The sequence below is a fragment of the Microcebus murinus genome, chromosome 21 (genome assembly GCF_040939455.1).
Source record: "Microcebus murinus isolate Inina chromosome 21, M.murinus_Inina_mat1.0, whole genome shotgun sequence".
Taxonomy (NCBI): domain Eukaryota; kingdom Metazoa; phylum Chordata; class Mammalia; order Primates; family Cheirogaleidae; genus Microcebus; species Microcebus murinus.
The window spans coordinates 6,263,551-6,284,205 of record NC_134124.1 but is presented as its reverse complement, the minus strand read 5'-3'; the positions used below and the strand labels follow the sequence as shown (position 1 = coordinate 6,284,205).

Sequence of the window (20,655 nt, the reverse complement as noted above, 5' to 3'; positions counted from 1 at the left end):
GTAGGGAGGGTCAAAAACTACCATTGATAAAAGGAACAGGAAAGGCAAAAGGCTGACAGCCAGTGAATTAGAGGCCTGAGACAAAAAAAGGGCTACTGTCCTAGCAAGGGAATAGTTTAATGAAAAGATTTGGGCTTTCCTGTACTGGGACTCTCAGATGCTCACAAAATGTAAGCATCTTTCTAATGTATCAGGTTATCTGAATTTGAAATTGTTGTAGGAAAAACCCTCAAATACGAGTATTCAAATTTACTTTTATTATTTTATTATTAGAGATGGAGGTCTTGCTGTGTTGCCCAAGCTGTTCAAACTCCTGGGCTCAAGGGATCCTTCTGCCCTGACACCCACGCTCAAATTTACATTAAGTATAAGAATTGAGCAGATAAACTCCAGAAACTACTCTTATTCCTTTGAGCACAGTAGACTCAGAGATCTTGAAGAATTAGAGATCTGTTTGGTTAAAACAAAATTGTGAATTCAGGAGAGATTCAGTCATGATTTAAGTTATTATGGTTGCTTTTGAAGTGCAAACCATGGAAAGTCTAGCTCAGTCTCAGGAGGAATTGGCTGAACTGTGAGTTTCATATTGTTCTAGAATATAATATTGTTGTCCTTTTAAAACTTGTTATCCCTAGTTGTTTAATATATAAAACCCAGAAGGTTTGGCCAAGTGTGGCTCATGCCTGTAATACTAGCACTCTGGGAGGTGGAGGATCGCTTGAGCTCAGGAGTTTGAGATCAGCCTGAGCAAGAGGGAGACCTGGTCTCTAAAAAAAAAAAAAAAAAAATCGTATGTTTTATTTTAAAGATCTAGACTTGTGAAGAGGAAGCAGTCTGTTTTAAATATTTGAATTTTATTCTATTTTAACATAAAGCTATGGAACACTCACATAATCAATACCATGTTAGTATTCCTACAAGAGAAAACAGGTAAAACAGTATTCAGAAAGCAGTACCAGTTAACCTTAGTACAAGCATTAAATTTGTTTGAAAAGTTGATATTAATTCATAACCTGTAATTGTTAAGTATGTATGACTTAAATGTTAAAATCCCATATTTTAAGATAGTATTCTACAATTACTAATCCATATACCCAGATTTTCTGTGAGCAAATGGGAGTAGATAGAATGTGCAAGAGTCAAAGGATAAATAATATTATAAATATATATGAGCTATATTACCTAATTAAAGTCATAATCTGTTAATACAGCTATGGATTTATTTCAAAAATGTAATTGAATAATATTCTTAATAGTGTAGCTGTGTATTTTCCAATGTTGGTAAAGTTATTAAAGTTCTTCACTTTCATAAAGTCCAGATTGAGCTGCCAGACGCTGAAATTCTCCTTCCGGGTTAAAAGCTTGTTTCACATCCAAACCTCTCCCGTTAAGTGCTAAATATTTGCTGAAGGTTGGTCGAACACGTAACTGCTTAGGAGCTGGAAGAGTTTGGTTTGGACGCGCTGAAATAGATCAAATAAAAGCTAATTCAGAAAACCTGTTCTGAACAAATTGGTTGTGCTAGGTATTTATTAGATAGGAAAAGAAAAAAAATCAAAACTGATTACGTATAAACAATCTCTCAGATATTGTACTTTATTGAGATTTGCATTTCTTATTCAGTCTTCCTGGTTAAATCCTTTATAACACTTGGGTTGATGGTGAGACTTACCTGTAACATCCAATCTTGTGTTACATGTGGTCACTCCAGCTTCATTAACTGCAGACACAGTATACCACCCAGCATCTTTCTTGTTTACATCTTTTATCAGTAAAGTAACTCTTCCAGCGTTATCATGATATAAACTGAAAAAGAAATTCAAAACATGAAAGTACAAGAATTAATTGTTTTGTAAAAGTTTATTTAAGTGAAATCTTTGACATATAGAATCATGTCAGATATAAGAAAAAAATAAGCATTTGAAAATTCTGGTAGTGTATCTATTCATTGCCAAATAGCTATTGGTTTTCTTGAATTAGATGTCCCCTCTTGTGCATGTCATTTATTTCCTTGAGCCATCTTTATTTATTTATTTTTTTTGAGACAGAGTCTCACTCTGTTGCCTGGGCTAGAGTGCCGTGGTGTCAGCCTAGCTCACAGCAACCTCAGACTCTTGGGCTCAAGTGATCCTTCTGCCTCAGCCTCCCGAGTAGCTGGGACTACAGGCATACGCCACCATGCCCGGCTACTTTTTTTCTGTGTATTTTTAGTTGGCCAATTAATTTCTCTCTATTTTTAGTAGAGACGAGGTTTCGCTCTTGCTCAGGCTGGTCTCGAACTCCTGACCTTGATCTGCCCTCCCCGGCCTGCCAGAGTGTTAGGATTACAGGTGTGAGCCACCGTGCCAGGCACATCTTTCTTCATTGTTGATTAAAAGGTAAATCCTAGCTGCCTTTTTTTTATTTGTATTTATTTATTTTTTTGAGACAGAGTCTCACTTTGTTGCCCAGGCTACAGTGAGTGCTGTGGCATCAGCCTAGCTCACAGCAACCTCAAACTCCTGGGCTCAAGCAATCCTCCTGCCTCAGCCTCCCGAGTAGCTGGGACTACAGGCATGTGCCACCATGCCCGGCTAATTTTCTCTATATATATTAGTTGGCCAATTAATTTGTTTCTATTTATAGTAGAGACGGGTCTCCCTCTCCCTCAGGTTGTTTTCGAACTCCTGAGCTCAAACGATCCGCCTAGCTCTGCCTCCCAGAGAGCTAGGATTACAGGCATGAGCCACCGGGCCGCCTGGCCCCTAGCTGCCTTTATGCCTTAAATTTCTGATTAGTGGAATCTGGCTTAATGCAGTTTTATTATATATCTTTTAAAAACTAGACAAATTCAGATCATAATTGCATGCCATTTATGAGGTATGTTGAAATATAACTGGATTCACCCAAATAAATGATAGTAAGTTTAGAAATATATATCCTACCTTATTCGGTCTGTGTTGAATTGTACCATTTCATTATTTCTTTTCCAGAAAAGCTTTGGTGGAGGTATAGCTGAAATTTGGCATTCTAGTTTCACTGATTCCCCCTCAAAAACTTTTTTGCTCTGTGGTTTGTAGATAAACATTGGTGCTCTTTTATGTTCTTTTGCTGTATATTAATAAAAAAATTAAAGTATGTGAAATATTATAAAAAAGATATTAAATCAAACCAAAGCATTATGAAATTTATATGTTGATATTAAAGTGTTGAAAAGCAACAACAGAATTGGAAACTTTTAGTTTTAGTAAAAATAGTATATGATACTATTTTATTATACCATTCAAACTTCTAAAACTGTAGTGTAATGATTTGTTGTATTTATAATCATGTTTCATTCAAATAATTTGTCATGTTCTCATTTATCATCTCATCTATAGGGAGAGGCAGCATGAGTGGTGGAAAGAATGTCCAGACTTCTTGGGTTCAGCTTCTTTACTGGCTTCATGAGCCAGTCAAATTGGGAAAATTTTGTTTAATTTCTCTGAGCTTCAGTTTTGTCTATTGCAAAAATAAAATAAAAAATCAGATGGTAGTGACTGTTGTGCCTACCACACAAAATAATGGGGAGGAGCAATCGAAGAAATAATTTGTAAACTAGTAAAGTAATATACAAATATCAGTAATTATTATGACTTTACTTTTCTTCAGCTACCTGAGGAAAAGGGGAAATGATCGTACAGCACTATAAAAACCCTGGCTTTTCTGAAGGAGAAATGGTTAGACAGATGCCAGCCAAGATTTCTTTCCACTCTAATATTATAGTATTTCTGAAGCCATTGGTACAAACAGGATTTGCCCCAAATGTAATCACTTGAATTTTGTGGCTCACTAGTTTTTCCCTCAGATTGATTGAAGCCCTTCAATATATCATAGAATAATCTTAAAGACTTTTTTATTGATCTGAGTAGAATACAAATTCAAAAACATAGTTAATAATTTAACCTGATCAAGCTTTTATACAATAACAGTGAATTATAGCAAAATATCTCCTATGCAGTACACCATGGCTTAAACTATTACAGATGTGGTATAGGTTGGGTATCCCTTATCCACACTGCTTGGGACCAGAAGTATTTCAGATTTCAAAATATTTTGGATTTTGGAACATTTGCTGTATACCGGTTGAGAACCCTTAATCAGAAAATCCAAAATGCTCCAATGAACGTTTTTCTTGAGCATCATGTTGATTTGGGGGCATCTCAGATTTCAGATTAGGGATATTCAACCTGTATTTTGAAAGCATTTAAATTGTAAATTTTAAAACCAGACACCTGTTTTACAAAAACTGCCTTAAGACAGATTTGAGATGAGTTTTGTTATACCTGTTTTCTAAAGCAAGTACGAATGTTATTGTTATTATCAGAGATTAGTTTCCTAGTAAAAAGGACATAGTGTAAAGATGAAAGTTGATATTTATTCTTCAGGTTTATTTGGTTTTTTTTTGTTTTTTTTTTTTGAGACAGAGTCTCGCTTGTTGCCCAGGCTAGAGTGAGTGCCGTGGCGTCAGCCTAGCTCACAGCAACCTCAAACTCCTGGGCTCAAGCAATCCTGCTGCCTCAGCCTCCCGAGTAGCTGGGACTACAGGCATGTGCCACCATGCCCGGCTAATTTTATATATATATTAGTTGGCCAATTAATTTCTTTCTATTTATAGTAGAAACGGGGTCTCGCTCTTGCTCAGGCTGGTTTCGAACTCCTGATCTTGAGCAATCCACCCGCCTCAGCCTCCCAGAGTGCTAGGATTACAGGCGTGAGCCACCACGCCCGGCTTAGGTTTTTTTTTTTTTTTTTTTTTTTTGAGACAGAGTCTCGCTTTCTTGCCTAGGCTAGAGTGAGTGCCGTGGCATCAGCCTAGCTCACAGCAACCTCAAACTCCTGGGCTCAAGCGATCCTCCTGCCTCAGCCTCCCGGGTAGCTGGGACTACAGGCATGAGCCACCATGCCTGGCTGATTTATATATATATATATATTAGTTGGCCAATTAATTTCTTTCTATTTTTATGGTAGAGCCGGGGTCTCGCTCAGGCTGGTTTTGAACTCCTGACCTTGAGCAATCCGCCTGCCTCGGCCTCCCAGAGTGCTAGGATTACAGGCGTGAGCCACTGCGCCCGGCCAGGTTTTTTTTTTTTAAGACAGAGTCTCACTCTGTCACTGGGCTGGAGTGCAATGGCATCATCATAGTTCACTGCAACATCAAACTCCTGGGCTCAAGTGATTCTCCTGTCTCAACTACGCCTCCTCAAATAACTGGACTACAGGCCCACACCACCATGCTTGGCTAATGTTTTTCTATTTTTTGTAGAGATGGGGTCTCAATCACTGGCCTGAAGCAATCTTCCCACCTTGGCCTCCTGGAGTGCTAGGATTATAGGTGTGAGCCACTGTGCCTGGACTACTCTTCAGTTTTAAGCTATGCATTTAAAATTATGATAGATTGTGACAATTCTGGATAAAAACATGAGGCAGATTGGTTGTTTAAGACTGTAGCCCAGAGAAATCATTAGACTAAAACTTTCACTTTGAGACCCTATAGTTACATCTAGAAATGCTTATACTACCTTATTCAGTCTGTCAAAAATTGTGTGATTTATTTCCTTCCCAGAAAAGCTTTCCTGGTAGATTTGTCATTCTAGTTTCATTGACCTTCCCTTAAAAACATCTTTTTCTTGCTGTTCTATGGCTTGTAAATAAAAATGGGCATTCCACTAGGTTGTGTAGACATTAGCCTTAAATAGGAAGTTGTCTGGGCTTATCGTTTTAATACTTTCATTACAAATACTTCTTCAATACTGCTAGATTTTTTTTTTATTTTGGCATATTATGGGGGTACAGATTTTAAGGTTTCAATAAATGCCCATTTCCCCCCCAATACTGCTAGATTTTAAGGAACTCTCAAAGATCTCTTTGGAGGCTTACCAAGGACATCCAGCTGCACAGTGAAGGTGGCTTCTCCCGCTCTATTCCTGGCAACACATGCGTAAGCCCCTGCATCTGAAGTTCTGACCACTTCAAAGATGAGTGAATGAAAACCCTTCTCAGACACTATCATTTTGTGCAAATCATCTGATTGAACTGGTCTTCCGTTTAGATACCATGACACATCAGGAGCTGGCAGTCCGCTCACCTAGAATCAAAAACAGAAGGAGATGTTAGAATTTTAAAGTCTAGCACTACTGGAACCCTTTTGTCCATTTATGAATTTTAACAATTCCAGTATCTGAGTGGGTTTATGAATAAAATGCAAAGCAAAAGCTTAAAAGGATATTTATAATGTTTTAAACAAAAGGGGAAATTAAGATTCTTGACATTAATATAGTAATAATGTTTTCAGACCAACTTAAACCACATCTAGCTCTTTTACATGTAATCTCAGTCTCTTTATGATCTCCTAATTACTATATTTAGAACATTCATTTATATTAGTTTCCACAGGAATATGAAAGTCAATACAGTTTTTCTGGCTAAAGGCACATATATATGAGACTTGCTGATCTAATGGGTAATTTTTCTAAAACAGAGTGTTCTTTGGTAAATAAATGGCAGTTTGTTAAATGTTTTTATGTAAGACTTAACAATCAAATTCAGTGTTAAGCCGTAACACTAATTTTAAGTCATAAGGAATCTGGGAAAAATTTTACAAGAAAAAGTTCTCCAAAATGAAGGCAATAAAAATATGGTCTCTTCTAAAGAGCTATTCTAGCTTGAGAGCTAGGACAAAAGAAAGCAGGGTGTCTTGAATTTCTTGATGGAGGAAAATTAGAGAGGCATTATACTTTAGAAATCCTGTTGTTCTGATAGCTTCACTTACATATTTATTAGGCATACCTATTTACTCAGTTAATTTTCAGAGCTTTAATTTTCAGAGCTTTAATTTTCAGAGGTAGGTATATTTGTTATTCCCATTTTACAGAAGAGACAAAAGCACAGAGGTTAAGTGCCTTGTCTAAGTTTATACAGCTGGAAAGTAGCAGAACCAGGATTCAAATCTAGGTCAGCTTGATTCCAGAATTTGTGTTCTTATCCACCGTAACACGATTTTCAATCTGTGTAGCAAGCTATGAAATAGAAAGGACATTTTTCTTTTAAGAGTCTCTTTGTCACTTAGAGCTCTGTCACTTAAGCTGGGTACAGTGGTGTGATCATAGCTCACTGCAGCCTCGAATTGTGGGCTCAAGTGATCCTCCCGCCTCAGCCTCCCAAAGTTCTAGGATTACAGGTGTGAGCTGGAAGAGGACATTTTTCAATACTTGGTGTCCCGTTGTTAATTTCCCTCCAATACTTTAAAAATCTTACTTTGAAGTCCATTCTGCAGAATCTTCCTTCTTCAATTGACATGTTCTCTGGCACTTGAATGAAACGTGGTGGGTAAAATTTCTCCTGGATTGCGTCCTGATCATTCACATCTCCCCTTGAGGATGATCTACTTCTATAAAAATATTTTTATAATAACTATGCATAAATATTGTCATTGCTTTTCCTTTACACAAATATAATTTAACCATCAAATTTGAAACTCCAGAGTCTACTATTTGATCTGATAGTATAGTAACAATAGAGAGAGGCCTTAGGACTGTATTTAGCTGTGGCATATTTGAGGACTATTAGAAATGGTAGCAATTTAGAAACACCTGGTACAAATTGTACATCTTTGTCTCTATAGTACTATAAATTGATAAATTGATCTATTAAAATGCAGAGTATACTGTAGCTTATTCTTACCACCTGCAAAGGTTATATAATTAGAATTGGGTTTCCATTGTCATGAGAAAGTTGTTTAACATGAAAACATGGCCCTGGCTTATTTGACCAAAACATTAAAAAAAATACCTCTGTGATAGTTCTGATACTTAACATAAAAATTTCAATCATTATCTCAGACATTAGAAAATATAGTGTTTTTAAAAAGGTAAAGCTTACTATAGTAGGCTTGAGGGCTTTATAAATATTACATTTTTAAGCTGAAAATATTTTAGGTACAAAACATATTTCTTTAAAAATTAAAATTTTTACCTTACTTGTGATGTAGGAACTTGCAATCGTGCATGTTCTGAGTTGTGCTGCTTGAAATTAAAACAAAGTTAGAATGTTAACATGCAGTTGTTAGCTTGAGATGAAACAGAATTAAGTAGTTGTTGAAAGGAACATTTCTGTTTTGGCTATATTTGTATAGTCATAGTAAGTTCTATATATTCAGCTTTTGAACATTTAAAATATTGTGCATTAACCTACTACTGAAATCCCTAGAATTAATAGACTATTCAACAAGTAATATTTATGAAAGTATTTATGAAAATTAGCTAGACTTAGAATTGATGGTGATTCACTTTTCAGATGACTATTTTATGACAAAGGGTGATATGTCCTCCTGGTGTATTTGAAATGGGAGCGCATAGTACAGATTGTCCTTTAGTAAAACAGGAATAGATATGCAGTCACTTGTCTTGGCAGTAGATAGAAGGTATTATGCCTACTGCTTAAAAGTGGCATCAACAGCAGTAAACACATATTAGACTGGAAAATACTTCTCTTTTTAGCTCCTGGCACAAAATCCAGATGAACACCATGGAAGATATGTGTAGAGCTATGAAAAAGCTTGGAGAAATAGCATTAATTACTTCTTATTTAATAAAGATACTGTTAACTTAAGCAAACATCTTTTAGGGTTGATGTCTGAACACTAGAAGGTTATTACTGTTTGCAAATAGAATCAGGAATTGATGACAATTATAATTAATTAAGTGATTAAATAGTGCGCATGTGCCTGTAAACCCAGCTACTCAGGAGGCTGAGGTGGGAGGGTTGTGTGGGTCTGGGAGTTGGAGACCAGCCTGAGCAACATAGTGAGACCCTGTCTCTAAATAAGTAAATAAATGCCTATTATTTGTATTTCACTGTGCTTGGCAGTGGGAAATACAAAGAGGTAGAAAATATAGTCTCTATCGAAATATCTGAGCTAAATCTGCATTAGGGACACAGAAAATCTGAGTACAAATAATTTATTTTGGTACACATCTGTTTAGCTAATGTATTTTGTCATTTTAAAACAAAAGTCTTAGAACTCAGTAACAACTTTTGGCTAGTCTTAAGATTCCCTAAGAAAAATATTAAAACAACTGGTCAATTCAGTGATTGAATCAACTAATTTTTTTGTAACATAAAAGTAATACAACTAAATTCAAAATATCCGGCCGGGCGCAGTGACTCACGCCTGTAATCCTAGCACTCTGAAAGGTCAAGGGGGGCGGATCACTCAAGGTCAGGAGTTTGAAACCAGCTTGAGCAAGAGTGAGACCCTGTCTCTACCAAAAAAATAGAAATTAATTGGCCAACTAAAAACCAATTGGCCAACATAGAAAAATTAGCCAGGCATATGGTGGTGCATGCCTATAGTCCCAGCTACTCAGGAGGCTGAGACAGTAGGATTGCTTGAGCCCAGGAGTTTGAGGTTACTGTGTGCTAGGCTGACGCCACGGCACTCTAGCCTGGGCAACAGTCAAACTCTGTCTCAAAAACAAACAAAAAAATATCCAAATTAAGGTTTTGATTTTTTCTATAGTGGTGGTTTGAACATGTATGTGGTTATATTCGGAGATGTGGTATTTCAGTTATATCATAGTTTGATAACATTTTGTATTATTTGGGTATAATGTTTAAAGTATACAAAAGGAGTAAGATCTGTCTTTTCTGGTTTCATAATAATATGCTTCTACCGCTATCTTTTGCCTACTATTATCATCTTCATTTTAAAGGTTTTAAGGAATAAGAAAAACAGTACAACTTTGCCCTTGGAATCATATACTATGCATTTATAACAAACCATCATCAGTATAGCATTGCCTTGAGTAATTTCCACTAATAGAGATGGATTTGTGTCTCATTCTTGCTGTAACCTATTGTTCTAGGTCCAGAGCCCAAAACACAGTAGGTGCTCCATGTAAATTAGTTGAACAAATGAATGCATAAACTGTTTAGTAGCCAAAAAAATTTAAGTTCTCTTTTCAGTGTCTAGTTCTTGCTCCATTAGACCCTGCTCCACCCTTTTTAGTAGGTCTAGTCTCATTGAACAGAACAAAAATCTTATTTTCTGTTTTCTATACTTGGAAGCTAGAACTCTTGAGTTCCTAATTTCACCTTTTTGCCTCCCAGCTTCTTGTAGACTTTTTGGGAAGGAATGAGGTAACTGTAGAAGGAAGACAGAGCATTAACACTTCAGTCTGCCTCTCCAACTGTACATTTCTGTTTGGGGTTAAGTTTACTTGTTAAAATCAAGTTGGTTAGGCACAAGCCTGTGGAATTTTACTTTATGCTCTCTGTAAAGTTAATCCTTCCTTGCAAAGGATGCTTTTGTTAATCTTAGAGCTGTTACTCATAAGAATTTTTTTTAATAAGCATTTTTGAACATGGCAGAAGGTATTGGATATTGCCTTAGTACCACGAGTAAATTTTAAAACATTGAAATGATAAACAGCTTATGTGAAAAGGTTATAATTACTTTAGAGTTTTAACTTCTACTCTATTAGAGATTTATAACTCATAAATTTTCTGTCCATGTAGACATTGTAGAAAGAGTCCTAGGTCTTTCTGACCCCTAGATGTCCAGATAAAAAGTGATACCATTAGCCTTCTGGTGTTTTGACTTTGTGACATTTTGTATCTGGATATTAGAACTACCAGAAAATGGGGTAAAATCTTAAATGTAGATACATATATGTGCCCATCATGGCCTCTATATATCTAATGGAGAATGGAAGTGATTGACTTTTATTTCAAATGCTATTTATAATCATTTAGAAAAGCAGACATTTAAAAATTGCACAGAATAAAAGTTCTCCAGTTAGATAAAGATTATTTTATTAATAATTTACCTGTGGCAAATCTTGTGCATCACTGTCATTTTGAGCTTGAAACACGACAGCTGCATTCTGGGGTCCTAGCAATCTGCGAGCCATCTTCTCCTCATACGTTAGCCGCTTTAAAGAAGTTAATAAGGAGACAGTAATGAGATTTAATAAAAGATGTTTGTGCAGACATACCTTAAAAACACTGTTAAGTCAGAACTTCAAAGAAATATGGTTCTATCTATTGAACCGTAGATAGATTTTATGTTTTTAAAAGAGACTTTTCTTTCATTCAAAGCATTTTCCTTTCGTTCTAGTGCCACTTCCCTCATCTCTAGTAAAGATTGACTTCGGCTTGCATTTTGCTCCTATGAAAGGCAGGCAGGCATAATCACCCTTAAATAAGGCTTTCCCAAGAAAAGGGAAATAATTCCTCTTCCCTTTTGTTCTGCATGTTCCACTCTGCCTTGTGTTTTGCTTTTCTTTCTTTGAGACAGGGTCATCCAGGCCAGAGTGCAGTGGCCCAATCATAGATCCTTGTAACCTTGAATTCTGGTGATCTCAAGTGATTCTCCTGCCTCAGCCTCCCAGGTAAGTGGGACTATAGGCACATGCGTATAGTCTTTTTTAAAGAGATGAAGTCTCACTGTGTTCCCCAGGCTGATTCTAAACTCCTGGGCTCGAGTGATCCTCTTGCCTCAGCTTCCCAAAATGCTGGCTTTACAGCCATGAGCCATAGTGCCCAGCCTATTTTTTAATATAGTACTGCATATCCTCACATTCAGAAATAACTTTTATTAGATGAACACTGAATATTTGTACTAACTTCTGATTGAGAGCAGTGCAACTGATACGCAAAAGGCGTAGAGTAGTATTTTGAAGATAAGAGAGTGGGCTAGGCATGATGGCTCATGCCTGTAATCCCAGCACTTTGGGAGGCTGATGCAGGAGGATTGCTTGAGGCCAGGAATTTGAGGCTATAGCAAGCTGTGATCTTGCTCCTGCACTTCAGCCTGGGAGACAGAATGAGACCCTGTCTCTTAAAAACAACAAAAACAAAAAAGATAAATGAGTAATATAATGTTCACAGTAAGAGCTACATAATAAGAATTATAGCTATAATTGTCCATCAGTATTACACACCAAAGTACACAAGAAATTGGGTTAACAGTATTTCCCATTAGTTATTTGGCCATCAGACATATTTTATGAGGGTAATGCTTAAAACAAAATTTTCATTAAATCATTCAGACTGATTTTTCATTTGCTTCATTCTTTTACTACTGAAAATCAAGAGGTGATTTCATGCAGAGAGATACAGTGTAGGACCCAAATATTCCTACTTTTAAGATAATCTTATTCTTTGCTGATTATATGGACATAGATCTGTGAGACAGAAAGAACTTTTTTATTGAAATTAGATTTTATAATTTAATTGGCTTTTTGTACAAAATAGACATCTTGCCCACTTGATTTCCATTATGAAGAAGGGTGTCCTTGCATTTCAGCTTTCTCTCCAAATCTTGAATCAGAGCTTCTTTTGATCCTTGTATTTCATGATCAGGAGTCCTTGGTGTGGGCTTAGCATTTGCAGTGTAGGATGGCTTAGCATTTATAGGTTGGCCAGCTGAGGATTGTTGATAGCTTTAAAAAGGAAAAAGAAAAGATTTTCTAAAAAGAAGATCTTTAAAGTAAAATGTGGTATCTAAAATAGAATTGGCTGTGTTTTGTAAGTCACCTTTAGGTATGTTGAGTTTACCACTTAGTACTACTTTTAATAGTATTATTAAAAATACTGATTGCCCTCGTAACAGTCAAGAAGGATTTTATAAGAATGACTACCACTTTTTTTTTTTTTTTTCTCTTTCGGCAAATGAAAATTAAGTGGCAAGAGGAAAGATTTAGATTAGAAATAAGGAAAACATCTTCCTTGAAGATCTTCCCTAAAGAATGTGAGAGTAAGTCTAGTTAATGGCAGCTTGAGAGCTCTTCCAGTCTTATGACTGAATTTCTTAAGTTTGATTTATGGAAAGATTTTAAGGAGTGGTGTGCTGATGCTTGCTCATATGGGCTCAAGAGAGCATCTGTTTCAGCTACCTGTGATTCCAATTTTTTTTTTTTTTTTTTTTTTTTTTTTTTTTTTTTTTTTTTGAGACAGAGTCTCGCTTTGTTGTCCAGGCTAGAGTGAGTGCCGTGGCGTCAACCTAGCTCACAGCAACCTCAAACTCCTGGGCTTGAGTGATCCTTCTGCCTCAGCCTCCCGAGTAGCTGGGACTACAGGCATGCGCCACCATGCCCGGCTAATTTTTTATATATATATCAGTTGGCCAATTAATTTCTTTCTATTTATAGTAGAGACGGGGTCTCGCTCTTGCTCAGGCTGGTTTTGAACTCCTGACCTCGAGCGATCCGCCCGCCTCGGCCTCCCAAGAGCTAGGATTACAGGCGTGAGCCACAGCGCCCGGCCTGATTCCATTTTATAATTTAAAATTGGTGGTAGTGAAAGTATTTACAATAGGGAAATTGGTAAATACTGCAAATGATGGCTTTTTCCTCCAGAGCTGATTATTAGACATTTACCAGCACACAACTGGTATGTAGTGAATATTCTGTAGCTTTGAATGGAGTCTACAGTTTACACTGTCTCTGACTTTCCTGTAATTTCCAATTTCTATTAATTTCATATTCTGGAAAATCCACATATGACACTATATAGCAAATAACTTCTAAACTAATGACAGTTTCTTCAACATTGCAGAAGTGATTTTTAGAGAAAGAAAGGGATGATTAGAGGAAGAAGAAGAAAATGTAAACTAAAAAAAAGAATTTGGGGAAAAAAATCACATTTGAATAGCAGTTGAAGAGTCTGGTTAAAAAACTTTTTAAAGTTCTGATCCTAAATTTTCTTCTAAGGTGTCCTTGCCCGTCTCATAGTTCCCCTGTTGATTCTGGTAGAAGATGGGGTAGTACTTAGGGAGTCTTGTATTTTTAGGTCTGTTAGGTAGCTCAGTACTTTTCACAGTGCTTAGTTCAGATTTTACCTAGTGTATTCATTTATGGTTCCACAGGGGCTAGCCTACATGAATCTGTTTAATGCGAGGAAACTGGCCACTGCCCTCAATGAGTATTTTACCATTATTATAACGAATGTTCTCCAGCTATCCAGATGAGACAGCCTTAGCCTGTTCTCTGACATGATTCTGTCCAAATATTCTCAAGGATCATTAAAAGGACTTGTGAGCTAAATGGAAATATGTGTCCTCAAAGTGGAGCCAGAGTTTTAATAGTTGCTGGCTTTGGGGACTTGGTTAGTAATCACTAGGGTGTAAACATTCTGAAGGAAAAAAGATGTCTTATTACTTATCAGTGTATCATTTATATCCACTAACACAAAGCATGAGAATAAGAGGTAGTGTCAGTTGAATGAATGAATGTTTTTCATTGTATTTAAGATACTCTATATTGAAAGTTGATGGTACACATTTTCCCTCCTTACATTTTAGATCTTCAGATCTTCATGGTTGATTTGTTTAGTTAAGTAAATGATTTGTTTAGTTAAGTAAATGGTCAAGGTGTTTTTAAAAACAGTGAATTTTTTTTTTTTTAAAGATCGAATTCCTAGGCCAAAGTGGCAAAATTCCTTTGGTCTTATAGATCGCATATTTCCCTAACTATATGAAATTATAATCGTCTCCTTTTTTTTTAATGCTAGCTTACCATCTTTATAAAAGTTACATGTTTGTTAAATAAAATTAGCAATTGAATAATTATTTTCAGGCTGTCATATCTGTGAAATTCTGAAGGATTATCCAAAGCAAGAATGAGAATCACCAATATATGTGTACCTCAGTCACTTCATTCACTGAATACCCTCATTATTCCCAGTTTAGGTGACATAAGTGTTAGGACTTGGTACCTGCTCCAATTTGTAAACTAATATAATACTGTCACACTGCTTTATAGGCCTTTTTTTGTATCATCAATTACCTAAATTCTTAATATTGTTACAGATCAGAAAACTGAATTATTGAGCAGGTCAGGTACTTGCTCAATGTCACATAGCAGCTTTTTGGATGGAATAATTAAAGAGTTCCCCTCAATTTTCAGTCTCTGATTTAATCTACTGAATAAAATGTTTGTTTAAGGGCTTCCTATTGATGAAAAAGCTAAATAAAGCTTTCAAACTTCTCTAGGTTATAATTCAAGGGATTATTTTAGAAGATGGTGCAAACTTGAGCCCGTTATAACAATGAGGGAGTTGTGCACAAATGTTCAAAGGGCCAAGACTTTCCACTCCGTACAGCTGGATGTGGAAGGGGTATCAAGTAGCTATGGGAAGATTAAAAGAGTTATCTATGGTTTCTGAAAATGGAACAGCTAAAGCTGGATCTTTGATCTGTAGTTTGGGAAACTCCTAGGCTTTATTTCTTATTCTATTTTTGCCTTTTTTCTTTTCTTAGGTCTGTGTGCAGAGCTAGGTACATGGTTAAGGCTCAGTGAATATTTGTTTGATAGCTTTCTTTTCCGGGTAGGAATTTGGAATAGGACTATAAGACTTTACTAAGAAAAATATTGTAGTCAGGAAAAGTTATTTTAGATTTTAAAATGCTCATATAAGAAATTTGGGAATAATAAAAAGTTAGATGGAAAATGATAATCTGAGTAAATGTAGTCAAGAAAGATCTATAATTGATGACATCGGTATAATGGAATTTGGGAAGGAAGAGAGACGGGGTGGTTAATTCTTGAAGGTGTCCTGTTAAAATATTTGGTCAAACCTATGAGAATGCCATTTTTGTAGGTCAAAAACGGTTGACTATCAACCATTTCAAATGGTTCAACTTACTGTCTGTAGGTTGCTAGAAAATGCTTTTGGTTTTTCAGATTTTTATTTTTTAAAATATTGAAAAGGTTTCTTTGCAAGTTGCTGTAGTCAGTTTAACTAGGTTTCCAGAGTTGTCACCAATAATACGAATTTTTAGAAAAATTAGCCTCTAAAGAAGACTATGAGAACTTAGCAAGTATGAGTAGATGTGTCAGTAAGCCCTCAACAAAGCATATTCCATCAGACAATTTTTGAGATGCCTCTGATTTAATTCTCTGATGTTCTGCTCAGCCAAGGAAAAGGAAAACTGATATAGCCTGAAGTTTGCATAAGCACAAAGTTCATGTTTTAAAAAAAGCACAACCATAACCACTATGTCCTTTTTCATATCAGGTTCTCTTAGGAAAGCCTTACGGCTATGGAAATAGCACATGCTTGCATAAGGCTTTAGGTATTCTTCCCTGTATTTAGATCAGCCCAGCCAAGTTGAACAAGGTATGGTTCTAATTGCCAAAGGAAACTTAAGGTCATAAGCCTTCATCTATTCAAGCCTTCCTTCTTCTGATTGTAGTAAGAAAAATTCATACACTTGAGTGTCTGAGTCTCAGATTTTTTTAAATTTGTTAATTAAAAATTTTTTTAGCTAAGTGGATATTCAAGATTAGAGGGGAAAATAGATAGGAAGAAAAGACTAAGACTGAGAAGAAACTTAATAGCCTCTGCTTATGTGAGAGGAAATCCTATCTGAGGAAGAGCAGACAGGTGTTCCTCATCTCAGCTGAGCCCAGAACCAGAGGAATTGAATATACAGCATGAGGAGCTTAGTTTAGGACTAGAGGAAAAGTTTATTGTTCTTGGGTATGTTAGAAATCTTTTTCTTCCAAAGATGGGAAGTAATGGGTAAGTAATTGTATGAGATATTAAGTAATTTGGATTCAGCTCAGCCTGGATACTGGAGAATGGGTCAGATGACCTCTTACTGCCAGTACCCTGGTTCAATGTGTTCTAGGAGAGTTATGGAATGAAACCATAAGGTCACCTTGCCTTTTTGGATAGTAAAGAATACTGCAGCATACCTCCCCCAACTCCTCAGATGTGAACTCACTGTACATGCAGTGTATAAAAATTCACTTACTTGGAGTCCACAGTGGAAGGGATTTTACTGCTACTGTAATCAGGCTGTGATGGTAATATGGAGCTGAGGAAGCTGGCAGGGGACTGGTTATAGGTGGCTGTAACTCTTTGGCCTGGGTTAGAGCCAGGGAAAGCAGAGGAGGACATGGTGATGTGCGAGCTCACTGTTGAAGAGGCAGAAAACCTTTGCTCTGTGCTCTGGCGGGGCTGGATGACGATGGAAGACTGTTTGGTCTGGCTAGAGAAGCTGGAGGTTTCTGGTCCAGGAGGCTGCAGTCTGGAGCCACACGGGTTTTGGGACTGGATGAAGTGTTTTGGACGTTCGTAGTTAAACATACTTAGCTGATACACGGAAGATGAAGGCGGGTTATCACTATAGTGGTTTGTTCCTGGAAGGGTGGGGTCCTGAATTTGGGGTGCAAGCCTGGAATTACAGAAAGTTGCAAGGAATCAGAAGCAACCTTGATCTGCCCCTTGTTGAGATCCTGAGAATACTGTGTGCTGGGCTTTGGTGAAGTGGGCTTCTTTTGAAGAATATTGTTCCTTCAAAGGGAGAAAATAGTTAAGTTACAATGTTTGCTTAAACAACATCTTTAGAACCTTGAGTGCATTTTTTTTTTTTTTTTAGCTTTTGTGCTTTTAAAGTCATGTCAAGGTGGAACTTTCCTAGTTTTTAGATTTCTCATTTATTTTTTTCTATCTTTGCATAAATCACTTTTCCCCAGAGAATAAGAAAAAGGATTCATTAGTGTTTGCCCCTGGGTGATAGCATGCCCAGGGGCTTCAAGACTTAGGAACACAAAGTTGACTTTTCCAAGTTTTATGAAAAGAAATTATGTGATGATGCTTGGGGTGATAATTTTATGGTCTCATGATTAGCTTTTGCCCAGAGGCTGCAGTTTCATTCACCAGAGACTGGATGATTTTAAATTAGTAGCAGTTAAATATATAACATGCCAGCTTTCATTCAGTCTGAGTTCTTCCCATTGCTCATCAAAATAGATTAATAGCCCTTCTGATACAACAATTAATTCATATCTCAGTAGTCTCTGATGAATAAATAACATCTTGGCAAACCAAAGGAAGCAATATGCTTCTTTTTGTAAAATACATTAATATCTATATTCATTCCTTTGGCCTTTCTCAGTTTCATAAAGTAAAAGTGAACATCTACAATTCATTATTGTCAACTTTGAGTGAATTTTTTTTTTTACCTTACAGTTCACTGCTTGCTTTTTCTCCCCTTAATTCTAAATTGACCTTAGTACCAAACTAGATGACAATTAGGGAGTGACTGTGTGTGTATATTACAAACTGCACTCCACAGTCATTTGTAAATTTCTTCTGGTTTTAGACTGTACTTTTTAGTTATTGGTCTTTGTGTTCTCTTAATTATTTAGAGCTTTACGTTCATTTGTTTAATATGTATTTTAGACTAATTTTGAAATTGTTTGAGCTCCTCTTTTACTTTTTCTTTTCAAATGGCAAACAGGAAGTATTGAAATCAAGTAAGACACCTATGGAGCTAGTCTACACCTCACCAAGAAAAGGTGGTGTCTTTCTCTTACTGAGCTCTGCAGTAGCCCTCCTGCCTTCTACGGTAGATCCCCATTTTTCCTTAGGTGAAACATTTGCCATTAAGTACAACCTTGAAGAATTATATTTGCCTCTGATTTTTTCCCATTAGTATGGTAAATCTAAGTGGACTATGTATGGACATTACACACAAAGACTAGCCTTGTAAATTGTTGTAACACTAGTCCTATTTTTATTCAAAATAGCAGATAATTTAATTCAAAATACGTTTACATACTTTGTTTCACATAGTATAAGCAAGTACTGAGATAATGATAAATCTTTTAACTGATAAGTTAACCAAATTGTTTATTATCATTGAAACAAAGTCTTATAGTTATTTTAGTTATTATCTTGAAATAAATACTGTTAATGAAACTTTTCCAGACCAAACACCTTTATCCTAAGGTTATTTATATAGTTTAAATTAAAGCTAGCAGTTTTAGGAAAGAATAAAAATGCAACTGAACAGCCAAGAGAAAGACTCTATTGAAAAAGAATACTTAAAAAGTTATATATTTCTTAATTTCAAGTTTATGAACACAAATACATTCAACTAGAATGTTTCATGTTGGAAACGAACTACATTAGGCCTTTGTATTGTTGGGGGGAAAACATCCAGAAGGAGGGCTTTAATTAGATCTTCTCAAAGAAAGTCTGTTTCAAGGCAAAGTAGTTATGGAGTTACGGTTTACTCATTCTATTGCAGAATTGAATTCAGTATTTGATTCCTGAGTTCCTTTTTGGGAGGGCAAATTATTCAGACTCATCTCAAATAGGAAGGAATAAACTGCTTAAGAAATAGCCAATAATATTTTCTAAAAAGTGTTCCCTATTTTTCTTTATATGTATTTTCAGAATGCCAGCGATCTTGTACATTTTGGTATTGGCCTGCATAGTTAACAATTAGTGATTTTTTTAAAGCTCAATAATAAATATTTTTTCAAAGTTTCACTTTATCCATGTCTCAACAAAATTTTATACACATGTTTACACAGGTAGTTCTGTAAGGCTTTTCTTCATGTTTGTAGTTATTGTTCAAATAATTCAATTCTATAATAGATTCTATTACATGATAGCATCATTTTATTCCAAATAATGTAAAATGAATTCCAAGGATTTTGTAAATAAAATACTATTGAGTCTCCCAAGTTAAAAATTTTAACTTTTTTCCCTGTTTTCTAATGCACAAAAGACTGATAGAGGATATTTGATGCCATAGGACGTCACCACAATTATAGCCAGATCAAGTGTCCCTTCTAAAGGAAATATGGTTTAAAAATAATGACACATAACTATCTTTCCCCCCATCCTTTGTATAATGCCTTCCAGGCTCAACGGAACGAATGGGTCACTTTCTCTTTTAAATCTTACTATAAAACCATTATGATGTTGTGGAATTCAGACTTTTTATCTGAAGATCATCTTTATCCACAGTGCTCAGTTTTGGATAAAAAAACAAAAACAAAACCCAAAACTGTAGGAGGAATAAAGAAAGGACTTACCCGTAGTTGCAAAGGGTGCCAGCTGGGTTTAACCCACTACTGAAGAGAAGGAAGGAGGCATCTCCTTCTCTCACAGACTAATCTCGTGGCTCTGTGCTTAGTATTATAGCACCACTGACTTTTATCAGCTGCCAAACAGTGACATCTGATGTGCTTGCCTGTCCATCTACCTATGCTGGTATGTCAAAGTAAGAGTCCACAATCTAAACAATATCTCAGATGTCTTAGTGATATTTAAGGAGTGGGATTACATGAGCTTCTCTTGCAGGCCTCTTTATTTTAGACATGAATTTTGACTATGAGCTTTAGCAAGCTCATGTAGAGGGAAGAACACCGAATTGGGAAATGGGAAAAAATATAAAGAAAACTCCATTTTAAAACTATGGCATAGGGTTTGAATCTTTCCTGTTTAAGAGACAAGGACTAAAAAGAAAATAGTATTTCAAGACAAGTTCTTCTATCTAATAAGACTTCTCTAGCAATAAGACCAGTGATGGGGTGGGCTCTCAGTTGATTTGTATAGCATGATTCTTCCTATGAAGTCTTTCTTTTGCCTAATGAGAGTGATTATGGATTAGGATTCCTACAGTTTGTTCTGAGAGGGAGTATAGACTGGACAAAGGCAGGAGAGCGGAGTCATGGTGACTTGTCATTGGATGGTAGGGAGGTGGAGAAACCTAATTGTGTTTCGTTAGGACGTTTTCTGAATCTGTGTGGCTTATGCTCCTTTCACTTAGTACTTTTATTCTAAAAGAGTCTTTAAACACTTAAGAAACAAACCAAACAAATAAACAGT

The 20,655-nt window shown here is 36.1% G+C and overlaps 1 protein-coding gene and 1 long non-coding RNA gene across 5 annotated transcripts in view; one reads left to right on the top strand and one right to left on the bottom strand.

Moving 5' to 3' along the window:
* Positions 1–20,655, top strand: part of LOC142863078 (uncharacterized) — a 32,846-nt gene that overhangs the window by 806 nt on the left and 11,385 nt on the right. The gene's annotated exons all lie outside the window — the stretch shown is intronic.
* Positions 834–19,967, bottom strand: MYOT (myotilin). 4 transcript variants are annotated; one of them, XM_012748836.2, is made up of 10 exons: positions 19,860–19,967; positions 16,781–17,322; positions 12,290–12,464; positions 10,848–10,952; positions 7,993–8,042; positions 7,276–7,408; positions 5,899–6,106; positions 2,925–3,090; positions 1,673–1,806; positions 834–1,463 (listed from the first exon to the last, which is right to left on the bottom strand). In XM_012748836.2, exons 2-10 carry the CDS (start codon positions 17,113–17,115, stop codon positions 1,291–1,293), a joined length of 1,479 nt encoding a protein of 492 aa, XP_012604290.2. In that variant the 5' UTR covers positions 17,116–17,322; positions 19,860–19,967; the 3' UTR covers positions 834–1,290. The 4 variants fall into 4 exon arrangements, with proteins under 4 accessions (XP_012604290.2, XP_012604291.2, XP_020137758.2 ...); XM_012748837.2 differs by having other exon boundaries at positions 7,993–8,039; XM_020282169.2 differs by having other exon boundaries at positions 16,781–17,203; positions 19,860–19,965.

Excerpts from the sequence above, each read along its gene's own strand:
- MYOT (XM_012748836.2), bottom strand. The coding sequence starts at position 17,115 with ATGTTTAACTACGAACGTCCAAAACACTTCATCCAGTCCCAAAACCCG. Across the intron at positions 10,953-12,289 it reads TTCTTCATAATGGAAATCAA|CGGCTAACGTATGAGGAGAA; the intron begins GTGGGCAAGATG and ends ACTTCTTTAAAG. Across the intron at positions 8,043-10,847 it reads ATGCACAAGATTTGCCACAG|CAGCACAACTCAGAACATGC; the intron begins GTAAATTATTAA and ends TTTAATTTCAAG.